The following is a 26,811-nucleotide window of genomic DNA, read 5'->3' on the forward strand; positions in this document are numbered from 1 at the left end:
AGGGTTAACAACACTGGTGACCTACTAATAGTAAGTAGTAGAGGGTATCTTAAAATACAGGTTTCCCAGATTCAAATCCAATGTTCTTTCAACTAACTTCATGACTCCAAGTTCCACCGTCTGGAGAAATCATTATTTACCATCTTTTCATTCAAATACACAGACTAGTGAACCACCATCTCATAAGGCTGGACAGTGCTTAATTCTCTCCTGAGGATCTGTTTGAGTAACCTCCCCTGCTTATGATCATTACATGTATATGAACAATGCCCAGACCTCTGCAAAACCACAATCACAGGAAATTCTCATCTAACAGAGCATTACTAGTTGTTTTTTTTTTTAAAATAACAATTCTATCAAGCATTTTAGTTGTAAGGCAGGTCAGTCCAATTATAATTGGATCCAATTAGCACATCCCTGAGTAATGGCACTAGTTCCCTGAAGCACAGGGCACTCAACTAGGTCAGGGACATTAGCTTCTTCAATGGAAAACACCAAAGGCACCCCTTCAAAACTTCTGTTTGTCTCTTCGTGACATCTTACTCTCAGGTTGCAGGATGGGTAAAGAGTTTTCCTAATAGGTGGGACTTTGGAGACCTGCTGCTTTATCCATCTATAGTAATAGCAAGAAAAGCTACCTACATCACTTTTAAAAGTCTGCAAAGTCCTTTCAAATATATTAACTCATTTAATCTTTAATCTTTGGAGGTAGGTGCTACTATTATTCCAATTTTACCAATGAGGAAATTGAGGCAGAGTGCCAAATGATTTGCCCAGGATTGTTGCACTAAGAAGTCTCTGAGGCTGCATTTGAATACAGATCTTCTTAACTCCAGGTCCAATGCTCTGTCTACTGTGCCTTAACAACAATCTTTAAAGCACGTACACACACACACACACACACACACACACACACACACACACACACACACTCCTTGAATATTGTGCCAGACAGCACTAATGCCATCCCTTCCAATTAGGTCTATGTATTATTTTATATATTTTTAAAATTTTTCCCCAGATTTTATTTCCATTGAGAAAATATCTTGAAATTATGCTGTACCTTGTATTATCTACAACAGTTGGGCTTCCAAATTAAGGCATCCATAGAAATAGCCAACCAAATGTTTGAGCCCTGAAGATGATCAATATCATATACTTAATTCTATTATGTCATGTGGCATAAGGTCAAATCTCTTAAGACTGTGATAATTAGGCCTAATTATTTCCCCCCATATGCTCCCTCAAGGTAGGTCTCACTCTGAGTAAATCAGCACCTCAAACAGCCAAGTCCTTGCTATTCACCATGTTTCCATTGGGTGTAGCTATGCTATTAGACAGGTTTCTATTGCAGCCTAGCCATCCATATGAGAAGGATGTTCACATGTTTGAGGCCTGAGCAAATTTCTTTGTCTCTACTAGTAAATGGCTTGTGTTAATTGCATATTTTCAGGGAGAAACATATTCAGTTCTATTAGTGAGGTAGAAGCTACTTCTCTGTTTCCTTTTGGAAAAGGAGTCTAGAAAATGTAGTCACATGTTGAAACCTGTCTCCTCCGCAATGTTCATTCCTATGTATCAATTTTATAGTTATGTAAATGAGCGATATAGCTGTCACTGTTTGGGTTGGGCTGTTCCAGATGCTTCTATGTAAATAAGCATATACCAAACAAAGTTCAGCAGAAGTCATGAACTTGGGGTAAACTGTCCTAATAAATAAGCACCTATTCTCATCAGCCAGCTCTTAGCTTTAGCCTGAGCTGAGCAAGATTTAAGACAGGGTCGGTCTGTCTGCTACAAAACTAAGCTTTTGGAAATTAAAAGAGGCCCCATCAATTGGGGGAATGGCTGAAAGAATCATGATATGAGGAGGTATATTACTGTGCCATAAGAGAAGATGAAAGGAGTGGGATCAGAGAAACCAGGGAAAACTAGTATGAATTGGGACATAGTGAAGTGAGCAGAACCAGGAGGACAACATTGTAAAGACAAGCAACTTTGAAAGAGATAAAGATTCTGATCAATTCACTGATGAGCTATTATTCGAAAGGACTTATGATGAACTAGGCTCCTTGCCCACATCCTAAACAACAGGTGGTAGACTCCAGATGCAGAATATGATGTACATTTTTGGACATGGCCAATGTGGGGATTTGTTTTACTTGACTACACATTTATTACAAAGGTTTTGCTTTTCCTTCAATTTGTACAGTGGGAGAGAGAGAGAGAAAATAAATGGTTTTTAATTGAAAGGTAAAATAAAATGACAGACAAAAAGTTGGGGGGAGAGGTGCCTTTTACTCTACTAATATGTATATGTCTCTATGGTGAGCAGGATGAAGGGGCTTCCTCTCTAATGGAGATCTGCAAATAGAGGTTGGATATCCACTTGTTTGCGATGATTGAGGGAAGAGTCTTATTCCAGGAAGGTGTTAAAGTATTCGGAGATTTCAAAATTACATAGTTAATTTGCAATGATAAAACAGAGAAAGAAGATGGATAGCCACAGATTTCCTGAGTATCCTGTAGCATGTTAATTAGTGATTGTCTGAGATGAAAGATAGAAGGAACCGTACAGGTTATATGTTCATGTTCTCATTTTGAAGAGGAGGCAAACTGAGGTCTGGAGAGGATCATAGGATTACTGATTGAGAACTGAAGGGACCTTAGAGGTCATCTAGTCCAACTCTCATTTTGGAGGTAAGGGTAAACTGAGTCACATAAATAAAGTCAAAGTAACTTGGCCTAAACCACCTACGTGGAAGAGCTAGGCTATGAACCCAGGTCCTCTAATGGCCAAACCACACCTCTTTTCATTGCACCAGGTAACTTATTTAGGATTTCCACAACCCAATTTTTGTGAGATCTTAATAGCTTTTTGTCTTCTGAGCAAAAAGACAGCTGGGTGGTATAGTGGGTAGAGTATTGGGTCCAGAGTTGTGAAGACCTGAGTAAACATCCAGGTTCATATACTTCCTAGCTGTGTGACCCTGGGCAAGTCTGACTCAGTTTCCTCAACTTCAAAATAGGGATGATAATAATAATAACTACTTGTAAAACTTTCTTTGGTTTTAGCTCAGTGCCTGGCACATAGTAAGCTCTACAGAAATATTATTATTACTATCATTATTCTAAAAACCCTCTAAAGTATATTGAATGAAGGGCTTCATCTAGACAGCCTTTCTTTCAGCTCTGAATATATGATTAAATGATCCTCTGCTCTCTGAAATGTCTACACCATACCTCCACTCAAATAGTTCTTATCAGTTTGACACTTTGCTTTGTGCTTAACATCCATATGTAAACACACACACGCGCGTGCACACACACACACACACGCCTGAAGGGGCAACAGAATAGAAGATATAAAAGGATGGGAGAATGTTCAGAAAGACATTGGGAGTACCACTGTATATGGAACATGAACCAACGAACTCAAGATTCTTTAGAGAGCTATTTTTCTAATCTACTGATGATAATCCTCTGTAGTGGATATAGCCCATGAACCAACTTACAAATGTACCAGAAAGTATGAATACAATTTTCAACTATATCCTTGAGGAGAAAAGACCTTATGAGTATCAAATGGTAATGCCAAATTAACACTGTCCTGTGGTTTCTTACTATGTTCCAAAGCACAGATAATCATGATCCTCAAATTTCAAATGAGTATTTGATGGGAAATCCTGAAAAATTTATCAACTGGAAACTCTTACCAGTATATACTGTATTCAATAAGGGCATGTCATTCTCTCCTCCATATCTACTCTCTCTCTCTAGATATCTCTCTCTCTCTCTCTCTCTATATATATATATATATATATGTATCTATATATATATGTATGCCTAACATATGCACGTATGTACTATATATACACAAATATATGTATTTGTCCTTATTCATGTTTAATAATTATTTAAAATTATTTTAAAATTTATTATTATTAACTTTATTATTTAACATTTTTCAAAATTGATGGAAAATCATAGATTGCTTGAGATTGTGAAGGGAAAGACACAAAACTCTCATGGGCGTAGTTACCAAAGGTTTTTAGATACAGTTTTTTTCCTGATGAAATAATCAAATATTCTACTTTTGGCTGCCTTCCAGTGATCTCCCATATTTTTAATCTGAGTTGTAGAATACCCCAATCTGCAAGTCACTTTCCACAGTTAGCTAGCAGAGCCACTTACCTGGTACTCCTGGTGGTGTTTTCAGGTATTTCCCATTAAAATGTTGAATTACCACTTCACATTTTTCAGTCGACTCCATCCTAGGAAGGAAGGGAAAAGAAGAGATGTTGTTTGAGAGTTGGAGCATACGTGTAAAAATGTGAACCAAGTAGAGGGTGCCACATGTCATCCACCAAATGACCAGGCTAGACAAAAAGAGGACACGTCGAGATTATGGACTTGACCACAAAGGAGATTTCAATCTGATCCCCTCATTTTCTAGATCAGAGACCAAGGACCAGACAGCTTAGTTTGCTGCTCACGGTCATACAAGTATTGAGAGGCAGAGATGCATTTGAACCCAGCCCCTCTAGGTACTCAGAGAGCTGGGGAGGCTTGGGGAAGACTTTGGGAAACTTTCAAATTCGGAAAAATTAGGAAACGTTAAAATTAGGAAAATGTAAAGGAATTAAAATCCATTTAATAAAATACACTGGAGCCAGAACATCCTCATGAATAAAACCATTACAATTATTCAGCTATAACCTTGACCCACGAAAAAACTCCAGAATTGTACGTGGGAAGGTGAAAGGAACAAGCATTTATATAGCACCTACTATGTGCCGGGCAATGTACTAATATTATTTTACAAATATTATCTTATTTGATCTTCAAAGCAACCCTGCAAGGTAGGTGCTTTGAGCATGCCCATTTTACAGTGGGGAAAATTGAGGCATGCAGAACTTAGGTGACTTGCTCAGGGTCACATAGCTAGCAAGTGTTAAGGTAGGAATTGAACTCATGTAGGTATCTAAGGTAGAATTTCAAACAAAGTCTCCTCTGACTCTGAATCCAGGTTATCAGACTATGATACACTGCCTCGTGCCTTATGGTGTCTATTATACATGGTAGGTGATTGATACACGAAGGTGATTTTATTGAAACTGAGGGCATTTTAGAGAGGGGTAGGGATCTAAGCATGGGTGCGCTGGAACCATTAAAATTTAAGTGTGTGCATTTACAACTTTGAAATTGGCAAATATTTCAAATCAGGGCTTGAGGTTTTTTTTTTTATTTCTTGACTTAAAGTAACAGAGAAAATGTCAATAATGGAAATTAAACCTAAAAGTATGTGATTTATACATTTTCTTTTTCTTAAACCTCACTGTTAAGCATTTACTTGAACAGCCCTAGGTATAAGTGGAATCTAGAGCTAGGAACTAATGTGCAGATGAGTAGTGTAATTTGGCCAGAACAGAGGGTTTTTCTGGGTATAGTAGAAAATAGGTAAAGATAGAAAAGTAGGGATCAAGCTGTAAAAGGCCTTGAATGCTATCCCAAGAAGTTTACATTTTATCCAAATAGCAGGAATTTATGAGCTTTGTTCCTTGAGAAATAGTGGATCACTGAAGGTTCAATTAGGAATGTGTTTATTTTGAGGAAGTAAAGTTATTTTCTCACTCTATATTGAGTAGTTTAATCTATTTCATAAGATTTATGTCAGCGTGGACTATCCTATGTAAGCATATATTTTTTTGAACCAGTGCAAACTTCAAATCATCACTTCCAAAATAAAACATATGAGACAACTCTGACAGTAATTGGTACAGAGTTATTTCTTTGGCTTGGGCACTGGAACTGCCCAAGTATCACTATAATGACCTTTTGAGTAAATGCATGGCATTTTCAAAAGAAAAAAAGGCTCAAACATGAATAATGCTCAGTTTAGTTTGAGGATTTTTCCTTTAAGAATCAGTTTTATGTTCTCTTTTCTCATTTCAAAATCCTACAGATATAGGTAACGAGGAAACTGCTTGTGTGTAATGCAGCAAAGCTGGCTACTTAGAGAACAGTTATCGTGGGTAGAATGAGGATAGGAAGAATCACAGTCAGAAATATACAGGAGACAAAATTCAAGTCAGCAACCAGGAATAAAAGTTATGGTCACATGTCTGCAAAACAACCTCCAAAACATTCTGCTTTTGGAGGCTTCTCAATGATCATTGTCTTTGGCTAATGCTATCACTCATCCTTTTACCTGAGAATATATGGATTTAACCTGTCTCTAATTTTCTCCATAGGATCATCAGTTCCCTCGCAAGTACTAAGTTAAAAGGGTATGGAATAAAGAATAAATTTCTTATACACAATAAAGAGTACAGATTAGTCTGATAACCTAGCCCATAAACAATTAAGAAAAAAAGAAAACTTGTGGACTCCAGTTCCTGTTTCTTTTAGGGATGTATACTGATACCATACCTCAGTATGACCATAGGGCTACACTATTACACTCTTTCCTGGCATATGAAAAATGTAAGTTGCTAGATATTCTAATAACACATTCTTCTCATGGGCCTCTGCCTCCTCAGGGACCTCTATTATCTTCCCAAACTTATGACTCCACGGGTAAGTCTCCCCCGATGAGTAAATAACTTATGAGTCACTGCTAGAGACTTGGGCCCTCTCTCTCAGATGTGCGCAGTTGACGTGACTCACAATATCAGTGAAGTTAGGTAAGGCCCAGCTTTGGTCATCGGCATCTCTGATCTGTGCTCCTCAGCTCTGGTTCCCATAAACAGCTCCTACTGAGCATGGTCCAAGACCTCTGCTGCCTGGTCCTCGATCACTCTGCTGCTATGATGGATACTCCTTCAATTCCCAACTTGAAAGATCTCCTTTGTTTGCTCCACATACTTCTCTGACCTGCTTCTGCAGAATCCACAGGAATTCCCTTTCTTTCTCTGGTCTGCACATACCTTGGTGTTGTATGGTTTCTTACTTCTATCCACGGTGAATCAGTACTGCGGCTTTTATTGCTACCATACTCCTCAGGAAAGTGCTCTTTATAGAAAGTTCTTACAATGACACAGCCAGAACCTTTGGGGGAGTTAATAAATTTCCAGCTTTCTTGTTAGTCTGCTGCACAACTCTACCCTGCCCTCAAAGGGTTTCCAAAAGGGTCTGTGTAGATATCTGAGGGCTCAACCAAAAGTCCATAATCCTCACTAATATCTGAATGATGGCAAATGCATTTATCTCTTCTGTCCTCTAAGCGGGGAGTTCCTGATCAGAATCTCCATTTGAGGAATTGCTCATGATGGCAATACCTTTTTCTAACCTGACTCCACGTCTGACTCTCTGGAGTTTGCCTCTGTCTCAGAAACTTTCTTACATTAGAGATGTCACAAATCCTGTGTAGGGTAGCTATTCCCATCAACCCTGTCACAATGATAAAGACTGATATCCGCATTACATACATACACAAGGGATAGGTGATGAGCAAGGTCCACAAGAAATATTAATGCAACCAACAGGCAAATTTGGCCTGATAAACATTATTGAGAATTGGTAGGATAGGACAGTCTCTATGAAAGGAATATGGCTCTAGAAATGTATACTTTTCAAAAGAAACAAGGTGTAGATGGAAAGGTCATTGTGTATTTATAAGGTATAGTTGCTTTTTCTTTTTTTTTTTCTTCTTTTTAATAAGGGGTGACTTTCAGGAAGGAAAGGATAGAGGGGATAATTTAGGTGATGTGAAAACAAAAGATATCAATGGAAGCTCTATTTTTAAAAAGATATACTTATTGGAGAACATTCATGAAAGAGGGTAAAGAGTATTTGGGTTAAGATCAGTGGAGACAGAAAGAAAAGAAACATTGCTGATCAACTAAGGATAAAAAAAGCATTTATTAATCCTACTGTGTGCCAGACACTGAGCCAGTTGTTAAGGATTCAAAGATAAAAGTAGGCTGCCATACATACCAGGGAATGTACACAAGGTGATGGAACTGTATGCAAAGTTGCAAAGATCAAGAAAGGCTAATGTAGACATGGGTGTTTGAGCTCCTAAGAGGCATAGGTTGGGGTGGGTGTATTCCAGGAATGAGGGTTCGGTGATTAATATGACAGTATGGAGTTGGAAAATGGAATGTCAGGTATGAGGATCTTGATAAGAAGGCCATATAGACTGGGCTGTAATGTATGGAAAGGGTATGCGTGTTTAATAAGTCAGAAAAGTAGGCTTTCATGGGTGTATGCTGTAGACTACCTCTACAGAAAGAAGGAAATAGATGAGGAATGTAGGAGGAAAGCTCACAAACCTAATATGCAAACATGATATGAAAGTGATGAGAGATCTGTTATGTGGATATATGCTTGAACAATCTCTTTCTCTCCCTCCCTGCCTCCTCCTGAGTATATACGTATGTCAAACATAAAATGATTAATAATTTCTTGGCTTGCCTAAATCATTCCATCCTTCAAAAGGTTAATGGAATTTCCTACCCTGGGCCTTATTTTTACCAACAAGGAGGAACTAAATGTCGGGGGCATAAATCATGGGGATCTTGAGGTGAGGGGGTGGTGGTGTAAGTATTCTAACAGAATTTGTGATACAGGGGGAAAAAGCCACACATTCTGACACACACTAATTTTTGACAGAATGGATCTTTCATGGACTAAAACTCTATAAAGGAAATTAGCTTAGGGTACCAAGGAAGCATTCAAACATGAAATACTAGAACTACAAAGAGAAAAAAAATCCTATAAGGAGAAAAAGGGAGACTTGACAAAAGAGAGCATGTGACTCTACAGGAAATTCATTGACCAACCTGGATTTGGGAAAATGTACAAATATATGGAAGCAGACACAGCTGATATAAAGTTAAGGTCAACAATAAAAAAGCGGTTTTGTTTTTGTCTTTCCTGTTTTGTGCTATATTGGGGAAGAGTAGAGTAAAATGTAATACCAGACAACTTCTCAGGGTGGAAGTGATTATAATAATTAATGAGAAAGAGAAGAAGGAGATACTCAATCCTACTTCAGAAAGAACTGAACCAAATAGCTAATAGGAAGGCACAACGCAAGGTGAGTAGTGTGAGAATGGGAGAGTGCCTAGATGTTCTCAATGTATTCAAGCCAACATACCAAGGATCAGCAGATGGGATTGTTGATTCACTGGAAGTGATTTTATAGGAAGATACACTGAGAATGGGAAGTTGTGATAACATTGGACAAAGTCAGTTTCCTAGAAGGGTCTGTCAAACATAGCCTAGAGAACTTAATTTCAATTCCTGACAAAATTCTAGAATTAGTTGGGGTTTTTTTGGTCTGGGTTTTTTTCTTTTTCTTTTTTTCTTTTTTCTTTTTTTTTAGTGAGGCAATTGGGGTTAAGTAACTTGCCCAGAGTCAACAGCTAGGAAGTATTATTATGTCTCTGAGGCCGGATTTGAACTCAGGTCCTCCCGACTCCAGGGCTGGTGCTCTATCCACTGTGCTACCTAGCTGCCCCTAGAATTAGTTTGTAAAGATACGGTTAGTGAATATCTTGAGAAAGAAGGGGTTATCACAAGACTGGCATTTCAACATCAATAGCAGGTTACAGTTGAAACTCTTTGATGCTAATTAAAGAATTAAAAATGTGATCAATGGAAGAAACTATAAGTAGTATTTAGAAACAATAGAAAATCATAGACACAACCTATTCCTGCTCTGGGTCTAGGTAAGGACTATTTAATCAGACCTACTGGGAAAATGGAAAAACACTTAGGAAGAAATTAGATTTAGACAAGCAATTTACAATATATGCCACAAAAAAAGTTTCAAGTCTGGTATGAGGCTTTAAATATACAAGAATGCATTAAAAATAACTGAGAATGAACACTTTAACCTCACATGACTATCACTAAAGGGAGAATTCTTCAACAAAAGCGTGGAGAGGGGAGATGATGTCATGCACAGGGTGGCCAACATATCTGGAGTTTAAAGTATCTTAAGTGAAGGAGAGAGTACAAAGATCATAAGGGCAGGAAGGATTCAGGTTAAAAAGAGATTTAGACATCAAATGTAGAGGACTCCTACCTCTGTCAATGGAAGTCTTCAAGGAAAGACTGAATGACCACTAGTAGGATATACTATAAAGAGATTCCTGTTGATGTATGAGCTGTTCGATGGCCTCTGCAGTGCCTTTCCACTTTAAGAGTCTATGACTCCATGAAATGTATGGGAAAAACTGGGATTCATTTTGCTGGAGACAGAATCTTATAAAGCCTCCTTTCCGGGACTGTCTCGCATCACTAGAGAGCCATCCTACATTTTTCACAGCAAGAGTCCTAATCGTTCCTAGAAACAATGCAAATCTTTTCTTGCTCCCTCTGTTCCCACAAGAAGCCGTATCTGCTGTCACTTAGGGAAAATAATCTTCTTTGCTAGCAGAGCTATGAATTGGAGCCGGAATGTATGCATTTAATTACTACAGATGTTGTTTTACAGAATTTTTATTCCAGGAGAGCCACAGTTTGATAAGACTCTGCCCTAGTGCTCTGTCCTCTGTTTCATTCCTCTCTGGGTGCTCATCGAGATAAAAGGCAGTTAAGAATCTAAAGCCTGCTGGAGCCCCACAAATTAAATTCTTCAGATTTGTCTTAAATTGACACAAAAAATACTTTGTGGGAGAATGGGAAACAAACCATCTGAACAATAGGTACGTATATACATACGTGGGTGTGTGTGTGTGTGTGTGTGTGTGTGTGTGTATCTCTCCATATTCTGCATGTCCTAAATGAGGGATTCAATAGACATTAGGACACACCAAGAGAGAAAAGAAGGCGGTCAGCTGAGCCCAATCTCACTGCCTGTCACATTTCATCACAGACTGAACTGCTCTAGCCATCCCTAGTGGATGTTACTTTAGGTTATCTTTTAGTATCACCATTTAAGTGGAGAATCAAGTGGGATGGGGTTGTTTGGGGGCACACAAAACCAGCCTCTCCACATTTAAGCAAACATTGACAGTGAGCCTTTGGAGATATTTGTCTCTGAGAGAAGAAATGCAACAAAAGTCTCTTTCCCATAGCTGCAGGTTCTGAGCATCAAACCCTGTTACACAGCACCGCACAGTGGTGACAATTCCATTTTTATACATGGGGAACATTTTTAACGAGCTGGAGCTGTCCCGGCAAAAGCTGCCCCATTGGAGCTTCTAGGCATGAAAAGTTTGGTCCTGGCTCCTCAGTGCCATTTTCTATGGGGAAAGGAGAGAAGCGGAACTCCAAGAGGTCTGGGGAGAAAGGGCCCTTGCTTTGAATCACCGGGTTGGAAAGAATGTGCCCATTTTCTTCTCGAGTTCCACAATTAACAGCTCTCCGATGCCAGCGCCAGCTATCTGTAATCTGGCACACGCCTCACTTGAAATCGACACCAGCCTCCTCGACTAGGTCTGAAAAGGCAGCTGAACAAAGGCGCCTTTACACGGGCCCTTTCAGATGGGCTGTTGAATAACTACAACCAGACCCATTCTTCTGTGGTGGTACCTGAATCCCCCCGCGGCCCCTGCAACAGCTTGACGTGACAGGCGGATCAGGCTTCCCAACAATCCATTAATTAGGCTGGTATATTTCAATGCCTTCTGCTGGCTCTGCTGTTTATATATAAATATAAACTTTACATTGTCTCCTGACTCAATGTTTGGGAACTCTTCCTTTTCAGTGCCAAGCTATGCCATGGAAGAAAGAAATTGTTATGACTTTTACAATCTGTGTTAGGAGAGAGGAGGGAAAAAGAAGAAGAAACAGGGTTCCCAGCCAATGATGTCAGAGGAGAGCCTGGCCCAGCAACGTCCTAATGCTGAGTCTAATTTACTGCACAGATGGGGAAAAGGTGTTCAGTTGTGAGAGTCATTGACAAGCCAGCCCGACGGCACCTTACTTGTCAATGACCTCTGAGTTTACCGTCATGTGGCAAAAGACTCGATTATGTGCGTGTGTGTGTGTGTGTGTGTGTGTGTGTGTGTGCATCTTATTCACTTATTGCAGCAAATTATAGGCTTGTGGCATTGGAAAATCTTTGTAGTTTTGCAAAACATAGACACTATATATACATTTTAGCCATGTGGAGCCCCTATAACTGACAAACATTATTGTTTTTGGTAAGAACAATTCAGAGGGTCAACAGTGATTTAAAAGAAGTTTTTTTTTAAATTGCTAATAAAATGTACTTTTTGTCACAACCAAAAAACAAGTGACATCAATTACTTGTTTTCCTGTATAAACTGAAGAAATTAGAGTGTATTTGAAAAACAAGGAGAAGCAAACAAATGAAACATCTTTATTTGATGATGTTTTACTACCCCCTCCCGTATGTTGACAAATGTTTTCAACATTGCTTGTGACCCAGGCAATATAAGACAGAGGCGTCACGGCACAGTGCATAAAATGCTCGACTAGATGTAAAAAAAGACTTGGGTTCAAATTTTGTCTCTGCTATTTGTCTTCTCTGTGACCATTGGCAATTTACAATGTGGTACTGGGGAAAGAGTGCTGAACTTGGAGCTATGAAAAACTGAGTTCAAATCTGCATTCTGCTGCTATTTGTGTGACCTTGGACAGGTCACTCTCTCTCTGAACCTCGATTTCCTCATCTGAGGAAATGAGGGTATTAGATTAGATAATCTCTTTTATGTACATATCTATGATTCTATGAGCTTCTCAGCAGCCCCAGAAAACTCTATAAGACTCTAAACTAAAGAGGAGTCATTTATAGTTTCATGCTACTAATATAAGTTAATTTATAATTTAATAATTCAACCCTCAAAATTGGTAGAAGGACTTTACATAATGGGAGTTCCCTTATATAGGAAAAGTATAAGGCAGGTTTAAAGAACAAATATCTCTGGATACAATAAAAATAATTCCTGTAGCATCTCCCTTATATGGTTTTCTTGAAATTCAAAGGATATATGTATAAAGTACTTTGTTAATTTTAAAGAGCTATATAAATATAATTTGTTATTATTAATAATAAACTGTGAAACAAGGTGGTCTCCCTTGCACCAAACTTCCTTAAATATAGATAGTTCTTTGTGACACTTACCTTACTAATTTTAGTTTCCTCTCTGTTTTTATCCACTTATTCTAAGTTTTTGATTAAATTCTCTTCCTCTTGAAATCATAAGCAGTTTTAGGCTAAAAATCGTTAAATGATCTGTAGTAGAGAGTTTTCCCACTTATATTTTCCTGTCACTCATTTTCTGATTTCTCCCCACCTTTCATGGTACAAATTCTCCCAAGGCCCTGACATTAATGCTGTCTCAGCCTCCTCTTTTCCCTAGCCTTGGGTGACAGTGAGATAGACCTGGCTCCTCCTGGATTTCATTTCCTTTTCCTTCAGTTTCATTGCAGGTTCCCATGATAGCCCTAGACATTTCCCTCCACTCCTTAGTTCTCTGCTATCTTCAATCAGTATCTGGTTTTTTTTTTTTTTGCATCTTTGGAGGAAAAGAGGGTATGTGTTCTAGGCTCTGTATTTTGGGCAATCTCTAACTGGGTTACTACCATCAGAAGAATGGATAGAGTGACTGGCCTGGAGTCAAGAAGATCCAAATTCAAATCCTGCCTCAGACACTTCTTAGCTATGTGACCTGGGCAGGTCATTTAACCATTTTTTTGCCTCAGTTTCCTCATCTATAAAATGGGGATAATAATAGCGCCTACCTCCTGTGGTTGTTTTGAGGATCAAATGAGATAATCATTTAAAAGTGCTCAGCACAATATCTGACACAGAGCGGGTGCTATATACATGTTAGCACTGTTGTCGTTATTACTATTTATTCTCTTGCTATTCCTACTCCTGGAATGGTCGTGGAATCAATGCTTACTGCTTGTTGCAGCGGAACAGTGGGGGAAGGATGGTTGGAGAGCACTGCCAGAGTCTCCAAAATAGAACGAATGGATCCCAAAGCACAAGCCCGTGGGCTAGTCTGTGCGTCCCAAAATACAGTAACTGGTAGGGGAGGGAGGGCTGCTAAGTGAACACGTTAAAGATTCACATTGTCTACTCTTAATTCATAATATTTGTACTTTTCTGAATTTCTTGACTTCTTATCCTCCAGTTTTAACACCAATTGTTCTGTTTCTGGTCCACAATTACTTTTTTTTTTTGGTTTCTTTTATTTTATTTTTAAATTTTCTGGTGAGTTAGTGAAGGTTGGAGAAAATGTCCAGTCCTCCATCTTGTTAATCTTGTCAGTTCCTCCTTCGGTTATGTGATTTTTTGAGAGTTACATAATTTGTTGAACTGTCCCTATGGGCATCTATAAGCACATGACAGCAAGGGCATTGTTTACCTTGGCAAACCCTAGACTAGACTTTAATTTCCCAGCTGCCTCTATTGCTTTATGTTTCCTTTCCTAAGCAGAGGTGATCTAAACAGCCATCCTCAGAGATGGAGGTTTCCAACTTGGTAGACATCTCATGAGGTCAAGAGTTCTTTGTTTCCTGTGACTACATCACCTCTGAGAGGAGGAGATGGCCACTCATAGGATCATGTTTAACCTGAGGGGACTGAAGGGCCATGCCTGGGGCTGGCCAGTGCGTCTGGAATGAATGAGTCTCTCTGACATCGAGGGTCTGACTTAAAAATTCTGAGCCCATTTATCAGTTCCACAAAGTGCCTTTACCTTTCAGTAAGGTTCTGGTGATTGCTTTTCAAGTGCTTGTTAATGAATTCTGAAGAGCCTTTTGTGTTTTAAGTATTACTTTTGTAGTAGAGTAAATAAATAACTGTCATATATTTGACACTTATTTTGAACTATGAGTACTTTTTTCTTGAAGGGATCATGTTAATCCTCGTTGGTAAGACCCTAGAGAGGAGAGCTATCTAAGCTTTGAAAGCTAGATAGTGCTATGGATAGAGCAGACCTAAATACCTAAATACTTACAAGATGTATGACTGTGGACAAATTATTTTTCAGCATCAGTTTGCACATCTGTAAAATAGGAATAAAATAGCACCTACTTCAAAGGGTTATTAGGAGGACCAAATGACATAATATGTGTAGTGATTTATAAATGCTAGTTATCACCATTATTGTTATTATCTATAATTTCAGAGATTTCACCCAGACTTCTCTTCTAGTACAGGGGCATAATGAGCCACATTTCAAGAAAAAGTCTAACTTCTGTTTTGGGGATCAGATCAAATTATCCAGGATGAATTTGGGCTTGATATGAACATACAGCTAGAACCTCAAATGGGAAGGACCTACAAATTCAAACTTCACTAAACTGGAGTTGAGATTGCTCAGCCTTGATACCTTTCCTTTCTTTTCACCCTGTGTGGACTGGTAGCGACTTAAGACTGTGCACCTTGTAATAGAAAGTAGGTATGGGTTATCATTGTTTCCAGATCAGTTGGGATCTTCAATTCTTCCTGGTTTTATTAATGTGTGTGAGGGAGAGGTTGGCTCCCTAGCTCTTCTTCTGTAAGTGGATAGAGAAAGAAACAGAAGTAGACCAATGCTTTCATCTCCAAGCTAGATCATACACCCACACCTTCCTAAAGGAGAAGCAAGAAAAGGGATGAGAGCATTATGAAAAGTAAATGAATGAATGAATGAATGAATGAATGAACAATGAGCAAGAGGAGAAAAGGGGAATGAGACAGAGACCTAGAAGAACAAATGTAGAAGGGGAGTATTTTTAAGTTACCTACACATATTGGGAAGGCTGGGAGAAACAGTAACGTGAACAAAAGGATTCAAATATCCTTCCCTTTCACTTGAGGTGAAGTGTGGCACAGTGGCTAGAGTATGGACCTTGGAATCTGGAAGGCCCAAGTTCATATGCTATCTTTGACAATAGATATGTCATCACTTGATCTCTTTGAGTCTCAATTTCTTCATCTGTAAAATGGAGACAATATTATCTGTTGTACTTACCTCACATGGCTGTTGTAAAGCTCAAATAAAACAGGACAAGCAAAGAGAATTACAAACTTTAAACTCCTTAAAATGGAACAAGGAGTTTTGGGACACCCTGTTTAAATGTGTTATTAGCATTTAGTCCTCTCCACTCCATTCGCATGCATTAAAGAGACAGCACAAGAAGGTCGGAGTTCAAGTCCCTCCTCTCACCTACAAGGTTTGCACAAGGTGAGAAAGCCCCTCAACCTCAGGGTTCTAGGTAACTCTCTAAGATGATAACATTGGCCAGCAAATTCTGACCGGTTTTGGTAAAAGGAGTTTCCTCATCTGGGCATTCCCTATGCCAATGACATCACAGTCCCAATCCTATCTTGGACATAGGAGAATGCAATTAGAGTCAGAAGGGACCTTCTTTTTACTGATAAGAAGACAAAACCCCACAGAGGGTGTATTTGTTTCTAGATCTTATAGAGAGCAAATAGCAGGAGCAGTATTTGAACATAGTTCAAAATTATTCCAAAAGCCAATGACTTCCCATTGAACTGTGCTGCCTCCTCCAAATCACTAAGTGTTTAAGCGTCCTTAAAACTGACAACCTGAAAATAGAATAGGGATTGGTCCTGTGGTTTTATTGTTCTAGGTAAATCTCAGGAGAGGGAACTCCCTTCACTAGCGCTTGCTGCCATCATCTTTCCAATGTTTAGACTCATGATTGCCTAGAACTGGAAAGTACCAAGAGTAAAGGGAAAAAAAATTCTTTCTCATCATTCATATCTGTTTGCATGTCATATTTATCTAAATTGGTTCCTGTTCAGGTTTTCCCTCTTTTCTTAGAGGAAGGAAAGGCTACCTCAAGTGATTTACTTAAGAAACATCCTCACTGATCAGGGGAATTCCTTGTCCCTCACACCATGAAAGCTGATCAAGGTGTGCAAAACCAAATTAAATCAAAAAGAACTCTGGAAAATGGAAAGGATATCATGGGAACTGGGCTCTCAGAGGCCAGGGAACTCACTTTTTTTTCCCCTTGTTTCATTCATCCCAGATGTTGAAGGTGGCGGCTTCACTGTGAACTTTCTCCTTCCCGGCCAGTCCCTTCCCCCCTCCGCTTTGGTTATTCTCTGCCAGCTGCCCCATAACATTCCTTTAAAGTGACTTGTCTTTCTTTCTTTTTTTTTTCTTTGGTTGGACCATTGGTCTCATGTTTCTGGGAAAAGGAAGTGGATAACACAAATACGCAAAACTTTCTCCCCAGGCTGGGGCTGTTTTATGCTGTGATCTCCACACTCACAGGTAAGTTATTCTGCTGGCGCCTGCCACAAACACTCACAGTGGTAGCTAAGGGTAAGACCGTCAGCATTTCCATCATAAACTTATATTTTCAAAGGTTTATGACCTGGCCATAAAATGTCGCCTGGGGGGTGAATCTTACAAAGTTGTTTTAAGTTACAAGAGTGTAAAAGAATAGTAAAAAAAAAATGAATAAAAGGATGTTCTTAATTGCTGGTGCCTTTTGGATGCTTTTGGAGGTTTCAAAGGCCTATAATTGAGCAGCCCATGGGCCTTCCTAGCATAAAGATCAGTGATGCTTTGAAGTAGGGCATTTTCAAAATGAAATGAGAACCCCTCTGCTGCTATAAGACAGGTTGCCATGGAAGAAGATGCACTGTTGCTTCCAAATAACACAATAATGAAGATTTCTCTCCCACCCTTCCGCATAGGTTAGGGATTGAGGCACAGGCACAGGGAATGAGAATCACATTGTTGGAAAGGGTTGAAAATGACCAATTGTAAACATGATGCATATTGAACCAGTTACTGAGAGCTCAGAGCTCTGGACACTCATAAATGAGCTATGGACAGCAATTGAAGCTGACACAGTTACGAGTTTGCTGTTCCAGACAAACCAACAAATTCTTAGAGCAGAGCTGGAGGCATACTGGCTTTCTAGGAGAACAAATGATTTGTAGGGATGATAATGCCAAGTGCATGATATCACTGTTTATTGTCCTCCCTCCGAGAATACCTAGTCTGCTGGGGACATCTCTGTGTGTTTGGATAAGTCATTCCTACTTCTTGGATCTAAATTACCTCAGCTGTAAAAGAAAGGGATGGGGGCAGTTAGGTGGCGCAGTGGATAGAGCACCGGCCCTGAAGTCAGGAGGACCTGAGTTCAAATCTGGCCTCAGACCAAACACTTGACACTTACTAGCTGTGTTTCCCTGGGCAAGTCACTTAACCCCAATTGCCTAAAAAAAAAAAAAAAAAAAGAAAGGGATTAAAATAGACCACCTTCAAGGTCCCTTCCAGCTCCTAGATCTTACAATCCTCAACCCTCAATCACATACTCTGTATTTGACTCAGTCATGAACATTGGAATTAACCAATCACCCACCAACATGCTTTTATTAAGTGTTACTATTGCTAAATACTAGGAATACAAAGAAGTAATTAAGAATCCTTGGCCTCATGAAGCATACATTCTAGTGGAAGAGACAATATATCAATACATAGGAGCATATGAAATATACCCAAAGATAGAAGGTAAGCTTAAAGAGAAGGCACTAGTTACTAAGCATCTGCCTATCTTCTTCAAGCTAAAGTAAGAACCATGATTTCTCCATAATTTTAACAAGATTATGGCCTATCTACAAGAAATTATCAACCAGTACCACATTATCCTCCAACCAAACCGAATGGGATGCAACAAACAGCTCCTGCTCCAGAGAAGCTTACTGTCTTATACCTCACAGTGAGTGAAAAGTGGGAATACTTTTTCAATATCAGTATTCTCTTCTCTCATATTTAATGCCATAGCAAGAAGGCCAAAACCTCTCAGTCTTTTCCGATGCTGACTTTGTCATCCAACATATTAGTTCTCCATGTCAATTGCATATCTCATAAGCATGTCGTTGATATCTTCATTCCAGTCACTGCTAAAAATGTTCCATCGCAAAGACCAGAGGACAGATGCCTAAAGCATTCCAACAGAGATGTCCTCTCCAGCTGACATTGATTCATTAATGAAGAGTCTTTAAGTGCAATCCTGAAACCTGTTTTAAACCCACCTAACTATATTAGAGGACACATTATTCTATCTTGCACACAAGGATAATATCAAAGCTTTGCTGAGATGTAGTTATATACTATGCATATAGCATTCCTATGCTTAGTCAGGTTTTTTTTTGTCTTTCTTGTTGAAAGATAAAAATAAAATAAACAAAAAACAAATGCTTGTTGAGTAACTCAGTGCCTAGTGACCCTATCAAAAAATGAAATAAGATCTATCTGACATGACCTTTTACTTTATGTAGCAGGGTTCAATCCTTCTGATCACAGCTCCCCAAACTCCTCCCCCCATGCCAAATATAAACAATCCTTTTAAAATATATCTGTTACAATTAATTTCATTCTTGGTAATTTTAAGCCAGGAATTGATGTCAAACCCCCTGACCTATAGTCTGTAGATAATCCGCTTTCCTCTTAGAAAAGTGCTTCAATATTTTCCCTTTTTCAATACAGTGGCATCTCTGCCATTCTTGATCACCACCTTTCAGAAATCACTGCCAGTACAACAGCAATCACACCCATCATTTAGTTCTGCTGTTAAGAGGCAGTATGGAATAGTGGGTCAAATGATTAACTTGGAGTAAGAAAGACCTAGCTTTAAATCCTGCCTTTGATACCTATTAGCTATGTGACCCAGGGTAAGTCAATTAACCTCTCTGAATTTTGGCTTGCTCATCTGTAAAATAAAGAAGTCAGAGTAGATGAACTCTGTGTTCTCTAGCTCTAAAGTTATTATACTATGTCCCTCTCCTAGTAGGATAAGGGAGTAATAATAATAATAATGATAATAAATAACAATAATAAATAGAATAGCATTTTAGACTTGTAAAGTACTTTACAAATATTTCATTTTATTGCTTCAACAACCCTGGGAAGTAAAAACTGTGATCTTTATTTTATAGATGAAGCAACCGAGGGTAAATGACTTGCCCAGAGTCACAAAGCTATAAGTGTCTAAGACAAGATTTCAACTGATCTCCCTAACTTCAGAGCCAATGCTCTATCCACTAAACATCTGGATGTTAAAGGATTCATGGGTAAAGAGCAATATAGCATTGAAACAATGAAACATAAAATGAAGTCTATAAAGAAAGGAAAGTGAAGAGAGAGCAGGAAACTAGAGAGATCAGAGAAGTTCTTAACCTGTGGTCCGTGAACTTGGTATAAAAATTATATAGACAGAGATAAAGATATAGTTAGATACATAGAGAAATATTTCTATATATTTTATATAATTTTGTATAAATTTTTATATAAATTTTTAATATTTTTTTATAAATGGTTTCTTTGTAATTCTTTATATATTATTTTATGCATTTAAAGTGTTATACTGAATGGAAGGTTCAATGGATTCATCAGAGTTCTGCACAAGAGGATCCATGGCAAAAAAAAAAAAGTTAAGTAGCCCTGGACTAGAGGTTGTGGTGATCATGAAGAATGGGTTTAGGAGGAATGATGGAGAGAGAGATGGAAGACCAGGAGATGATTTTCAGAGAAGGTAATTTCAGACTTCAAGATGACGGTAGTGACACATAGTTATTGATGATGGAGACATATTTAAGTCATTTTTCAGTCATGTCCGACTCTTCATGAGACCACTTTGGGGTTTTTTTGGGAAAAATACTAGAGCGTTTTCCCATTTCCTTCTCCAGCTCATTTTACAGACAAGGAAACTGAGGTAACAGTAACTTGCCCAGATGTCACAAAGCCAGTAAGTGTCTGAGGCCAGACTTTTACTGACTTCAGGCGTGGCACTCTATCCACTGTACCACCTCCCTGCCATGGTGACATCTAAGGCATGCTTAAGTCTTTGGATGGCTAAGGTGGAAAGAAGAAGTAGGACTCAAGGAGGCAAGGGTTTGGGGGGAAGACACTGACATGTCTTTTGAAGGTACCAAGCATGGGTCCTGGGGATGATGTGAAGAGGAAGACTGACAAAGAACTAATGAGAAGGAACTGAAAGCAGACCGGGGAATGACAGAAGAAGGGCCTATGCTGGGTGACAGAGACAGATGGAGTAAATCTAAGGGGAAGAGTTTATGGATTGTTGGTAGCAGCAGGGGTATGCCAACTTCTCATCCTCCCAGCTTAGAGGGATGAGGAGAAACTCTCCTCCAGAGACTGTGGTCTGGGACTGAGTGTCTTCTGGAGTGATCCAGGTTTCTGAAGGGAAAAAAAAGAGATGAAAAGACCATGAAAAGAAGAGTTCTAGGATGAGTTTTCATAGGGCAACACAGCATAGACAAAGGATCGGAGGGTTAGAGAAGGTGGTTTGAGATGCATAAGGATGAATCCAGGGAAATTCACAAGGGAAAAGTCTTTTTTTTTTCCCTTCAAAATACCCAACTGAATCCCAGGTATCAGGGAAGCAGGAGGACCAAGTTTGCTAGCCACAGACCCAGGAAAATGCCAACTGATCACAGCCCAAACCCTAAAATCACTGGCTTACCTTTTCTTCCCAGCTCCATTTCTTTTCCTCCTTTCAGCCCTTCCTATTTTTATGTTCATGAAAGCACAGCAGGAACAATCATTTTAACTGCATTCCTGGCTGCGACCCCCTTTTGTAAACATTTCCTCAAAGTTAAAATGAAAACTCATCCTCCTTCCCCATCAATGACAGAAATGCTATCAGCCTTTCCTCTGTTCTGCCTAAAACATCAAAAACCAAGCAGCCTGGGCCTCTCAAATGCAAATGCTCCTCCTGACCTTCTCTTAAGGCTCTGGAATCCTTGGGGCTTCCCAACAATTTAGGTTTCTCTAGATATTCCTCCTTCTCTCTTTCCTTCCTACTGGGAAATTTACCTTCCTTTCTTTGGAAATCTATGTGAAACCCTTTGAATACTTTATTCACCACATGGGTTATTTTGCTGTTGGGTACTAGGCATTTATTATCTATGTCACTGCCTGGCAGGATCTGAGCTTGCTGAAACAAAGGCAGGCAGAGACAAAGGGAGGAGGGGTAAATAGCATAAATATCTAGGAATTTGCCCACACATGCATGCCATGCACACATATGCTAACCTATGGAATGGATATATGCTCGTGGTGTTATTCATCTGTTCAAAGGCAGAAACACCCACACGATAGGCTGAACTCTGTAGATGTCACAGCTCTGAGTCTCTGAGATGGGGAATGGGATGCACACTGAATGGAACAAAGAAGGGGAAAAAAGTGAATAACTGGAGCAAGAATTTCACCTGGCAAATCCAACACCTCTGCTGACTCCATTGGCATCTCTCAATATTCTGGTGGAAATGACATGGCCGAAGGGTTTCAGCATGTTCTCCAATTCCTGCTCATCCATGGAAATGGGTAAATTGGAGATGTATAGGTTTGTGGGGTCTTGTTCTTGTTGCTAGGACAAAAAAAAAAAGAACAGAAACAATTGCATTATATTACAAATGCCAGTGCCTATTTATTTGGCATTTATCTTTAATTTAATGATTAAACAAATAAATCTCTCAGGGCTCCTCCAATGCAAGTCAATTAAACTCAACAGATATTTATTAAATGCTTATTGTTTATAAAGGCATGACGTTAAGTCCTGGTAATACCACAATAAAAATGAAATGGTCCCTGCCCTTATAGGGCTTACATTCTCCTTGGGGGGGGGGGGTTATCACACGTACACAGGGGAGCAAATTCAAAAGAGTCATAGAAAAAATACAAAATCATTTCTGGAGAGTGAGACATCTACTTTGCCCCTCACATTAAGTTAGGGATTCCAATTTCTTTTCCCATCATTTGACTGAAGCTACTCTTCTACTAGGTCACCCCCTCCATCCTTCTTTGAGACAATACCATTTCCCTAGCCTTAATTCTCAAATACTCCAAATGACCTATGAGTTGATGAGTGGGTATTCCCTCTCACAAGAGAGATCACCCACCCATACCTGCTTCATCATGTGTGACTCTTATCTACTGCTTCCTGTTTGTCCAGACTATGTTTATGTGTCAATATAGGTATATCTTAGCATGCTTTCTCTGGATGATATAAGAATATCAAAGTGGCAGTTGGGTCATCCATCAGCTATCCCTTACCCTTTCCTCATGACCGAAACATTTTGGTTTTAACTCTTTTCTTTGATGACAATTTTCCCCTCCACTTCCCCTCTATAATTTCCCCATTTACAATGGTTTATTGCTTATGATGTGCCAAACTGGACTAGTCCATCCCAATAAAAAAAAATAAACAGTATTTTAATTTTTGGTCTTCCTTGGCAACACTCTCTTCTATTTATCCCTTTTTCTCTCTTGGAATTCAATGTTTTACATGAGGAAAAGTGGTTGATGTGGAGTTAGAAGGCATGGGTCTGTATACTAGGTGTGCCATGATAGCTTTGTGACCGTGACAAATCATTTCACCTCACTGGGCCTCTCAGTTTTCTCGTACGTAACATTAGGGTGTGGTACAGGATAATTTTGAAGGGACTTCCTGCTCCAGATCTGTGACCCTTGGCTGACTTGTGCAGTTTATGTCATCCCTTATGTAAGGAACTTTCTCAAGGTTCAGTCCATAACCCAAGTACTGCTTCACTGCTAAGTCAACCTAATGGAGATTAACAGCAATGGACAGTTGATAAATCAGAACTGGAAGTTATAAATAATAGAGTTAATTTGAAACTAAAACAATGACAGCAGCTACTGAGGAATGGAGCTATGAAAAGAAGAGTTACCACCAAGACAGGATAGGCTTTACTTGGATATAAGAACATAGAGAAAAATGTAGTCTTTCTTAAGCAGACTCAATCTTTTTTTCCCCCAGGATGCAGCACATAGAACAAAGAAAATAAGTCCAACTAAAGAAAGATGTAAATCTAAATCGGTACAGTTCTCCAGTTTCTTACAGTATCTTCTTATCCACTATTTTTTATCCACTTTCTTATGCATATATATTTTTTTAATCAGGATGGGCCAGTCAGTGGGGTTCAGTTTGTCACATTGTAAACAATAACTCATTATAGATGTGGAAATTATGAAGGGGAAGTGGAGGGAAAATTGTCATTAAAGAGAGAAGGAAGAGTTAAAACCAAAATGGTTTGGTCATGAGGAAAGGGCGAGGATCAGATGATGGATGACCCAACTGCTTCTTTAATATTCTTGTATCAGCCAGAGAAGGCACAGAGGGCTTCCAGGTATGTTTCATTATATCCATGTAACAGCAAATTAAGTAAAGTAGGTGTTATTCCTGCTTCACAGACCAGCAAACTGAGGAATGGACAAGTTAGTTGCCTGACATCACAAGCTCATTAACACTGACAAGAGGGTTCAGATCTGCTCCTTCCATTAGACTGTACCACTACAATTGTATCATTGTCTCCTAAAAAGCAAGGTCTAACCTTCCAATTTTCATAATTCCCAATACTGTTTGCATGAAAGAACATAGCATGATGAACAGTAAATGCTATATCTTCTTTTTCTTAAAACCACCACCAACAACACCACCTTTGTTATAAGGGCTGGGGAAGAACAGCAGAAGGGATGCAGGGGAAACACGAGTGATATAAAAACCAAAACCAAAACCAAAAATCTATGAAAATAAATCTGCTTAAAAATAAAAGTAAATGCTATTAACCTGTCCTCTTTAAGGAAGACCAGAGCCTGAACTTAAGGAAATGGTCCTTCATTCATGCTAACTTCATCTATGAATCAAAGTTCCCAGCAGCACTGAGAAGCATTGACAGAGAAAAATGTGACATCATACAGTGGGATTTGCCAAGAGGCTCTGCTATTCAAAAAGCAGAGTTGGTCCTAGATTCAAACTCAGTATGTTGACATAACTATGGAATACTGCTATCTATCTATCTATCTATCTATCTATCTATCTATCTATCTATCTATCTATCTATCTATCTATCTATCTGACTAGGCAATGGGGTTAAGTGACTTGCCCAGGATCACACAGCTAGTAAGTGCCAAGTGTCTGGGGCTGGATTTGAACTCAGGTCCTCTTGACCCCAGGGCTGTTCCATTTAAATACATTTTTTAAAAAAGCTTCCCCCCTGACAGATATATGTGACCTTTACTCTTTAATGAAAGTTAAAATATGTATATATATATATATATATATATATATATAAAATATATATACACACACATACATATATATGTGTGTATATATATACACACACACATATCCACACACACACATACATATATATGTATATATACACACAGACATATATGTGTGTGTGCATATGTATGTATATACATATATTGTTCTGATGTATATGTATATAAATAGTACTTACATATGTGTACACATATCTATTATATACATACGTATATAATTATATCATGGGGGAAAAAACCTGGCACTGGAATCAGAGAGTCTGTATTCAAATCCCAAGTCCGGTATAGACCACCAGTGTGACCTCAGGTAATAACTTTCCTGGGCCTTTGTTTATTTCCAAATGAAAGCATTTAAATAGATGACTTGTGAAATACCTTCTGGCTCTGGATCTCTGATACTAGATGCGATGCTATGATATTCTGAGCACTCATTGCCTGTCCTATTAAAATATAAGCTTTATGAAAAAAGGGACATTTTCCCCTTTCTGTCTTTGTATCACTAGTACCTAGGACAGTGCCTGAGTTACTCAATAAATGCTTATTCCTTGGTGATGTATCACCTAGTAGAAAATAACCTCCTAGAGGGAAGGGACTTTTACAATTTTGTCCTTGCATCCCCAGCATCTGACAGAGTGCCTTGCACAGCATGGGTTTTTTAATAAATGTTTATCAGATTGGGTGGGCAACTCAAAAAACTTCTATATTGTTTTCTGCAAAATGAGCTCAAATTTCATTGGGCTTTTCCCTTTTATACCTATTTTCTAATTTTCTGAAGTTGTCTTGTATTATGACCGACTCTCAGTCAACTGAATATCCCCCAATTTTTCTTGGGGGGCGGTACTGTTTACTATTGTTCTTGGAGGTGAATTTTTGTACACTTTTAGATTCTTAGAGCTGGAAGGGAATTTAGATAACATTTTCTTCCAATCCCCTGAGATGAAGAAATAGAGGCTAAAAGAAATCTTTTATAAGGGCCATGGTCAAGGTTATCATGAAAACAGCTTTTCCAGAGGTGGGAGTTGAACTAAGACCCAGGCCCCCAGCTCCATTGAAGGGGCTTTGCTGGACTATTTCTCTTTTTCCATTCCGTTCAAAGGTCTACATTCTGGGCCAAATGGAAGCCTACAGAGACAAGAAAAATCTCTAGATTTTGCCTGTCTGATGACTTTAACTGCTCATCACTGAGCTTTCATTCTAGAATGAAAGAAAAATCATACAAGACCTTATACACAGTAGCGAATCTTAATTTGAATGAATGAATGGATAAATAGACCACAGAACATCAAAACATACCATTGAACTGTTAAAATACAGGCTCACATGGGCTCTCATTGTGTGTTTGGGGACTTTTCCCCACTCAATATGGGACCAGGTCACTGAATGATCTCTTCCTTCTATTTCACCACCATTGGGGTGGGCTAGGTTCTTTTTACTGCTGGTTTAACTCCATTAAAAAGTCATGAGAAAAAAAGTTTTTTTAAAATGCTGAGCTTCTTTGTAGATGAAAATGGAGGCTATTTCAATCATTTTACAAAATAATTAAAATAATAAATAAAAAGTATCATTTATATATAATAGTAATATATTTTCTATAAAACAGTCATGATATAGTAAATATATTTATATTAAATTATTATGTATTTATATATTAAATAATAGATTATATAAGACTTTAAATTTTATAAAATATTTTACATAGATTATCTCATTTAACCAAAAGATCATAAATATATTTATTTTAGAGAAAAGTGTTTTCCCTCTTCTTAAGTTTTTTTAATTCTTTGATCCTTTTACC

General features: G+C 38.6%; 1 protein-coding gene across 9 annotated transcripts in view; it reads right to left on the minus strand.

The window, feature by feature from the left end:
* The window catches only part of RBMS3 (RNA binding motif single stranded interacting protein 3), a 1,402,476-nt gene that overhangs the window by 271,109 nt on the left and 1,104,556 nt on the right, over positions 1-26,811 (minus strand). For all 9 annotated transcript variants that reach the window (XM_078151263.1, XM_078151264.1, XM_078151268.1 and 6 more), the window contains 2 exons: positions 22,142-22,299; positions 4,195-4,274 (listed from right to left, as the gene is read on the minus strand). In XM_078151263.1, coding sequence (XP_078007389.1) covers positions 4,195-4,274; positions 22,142-22,299 — 238 coding nt within the window. The remainder of the gene's footprint in view (positions 1-4,194; positions 4,275-22,141; positions 22,300-26,811) is intronic.

Source organism: Phascolarctos cinereus, unplaced genomic scaffold, assembly GCF_003287225.1.
Source record: "Phascolarctos cinereus isolate Bilbo 61053 unplaced genomic scaffold, phaCin_HiC Scaffold_1;HRSCAF=81, whole genome shotgun sequence".
Taxonomy (NCBI): domain Eukaryota; kingdom Metazoa; phylum Chordata; class Mammalia; order Diprotodontia; family Phascolarctidae; genus Phascolarctos; species Phascolarctos cinereus.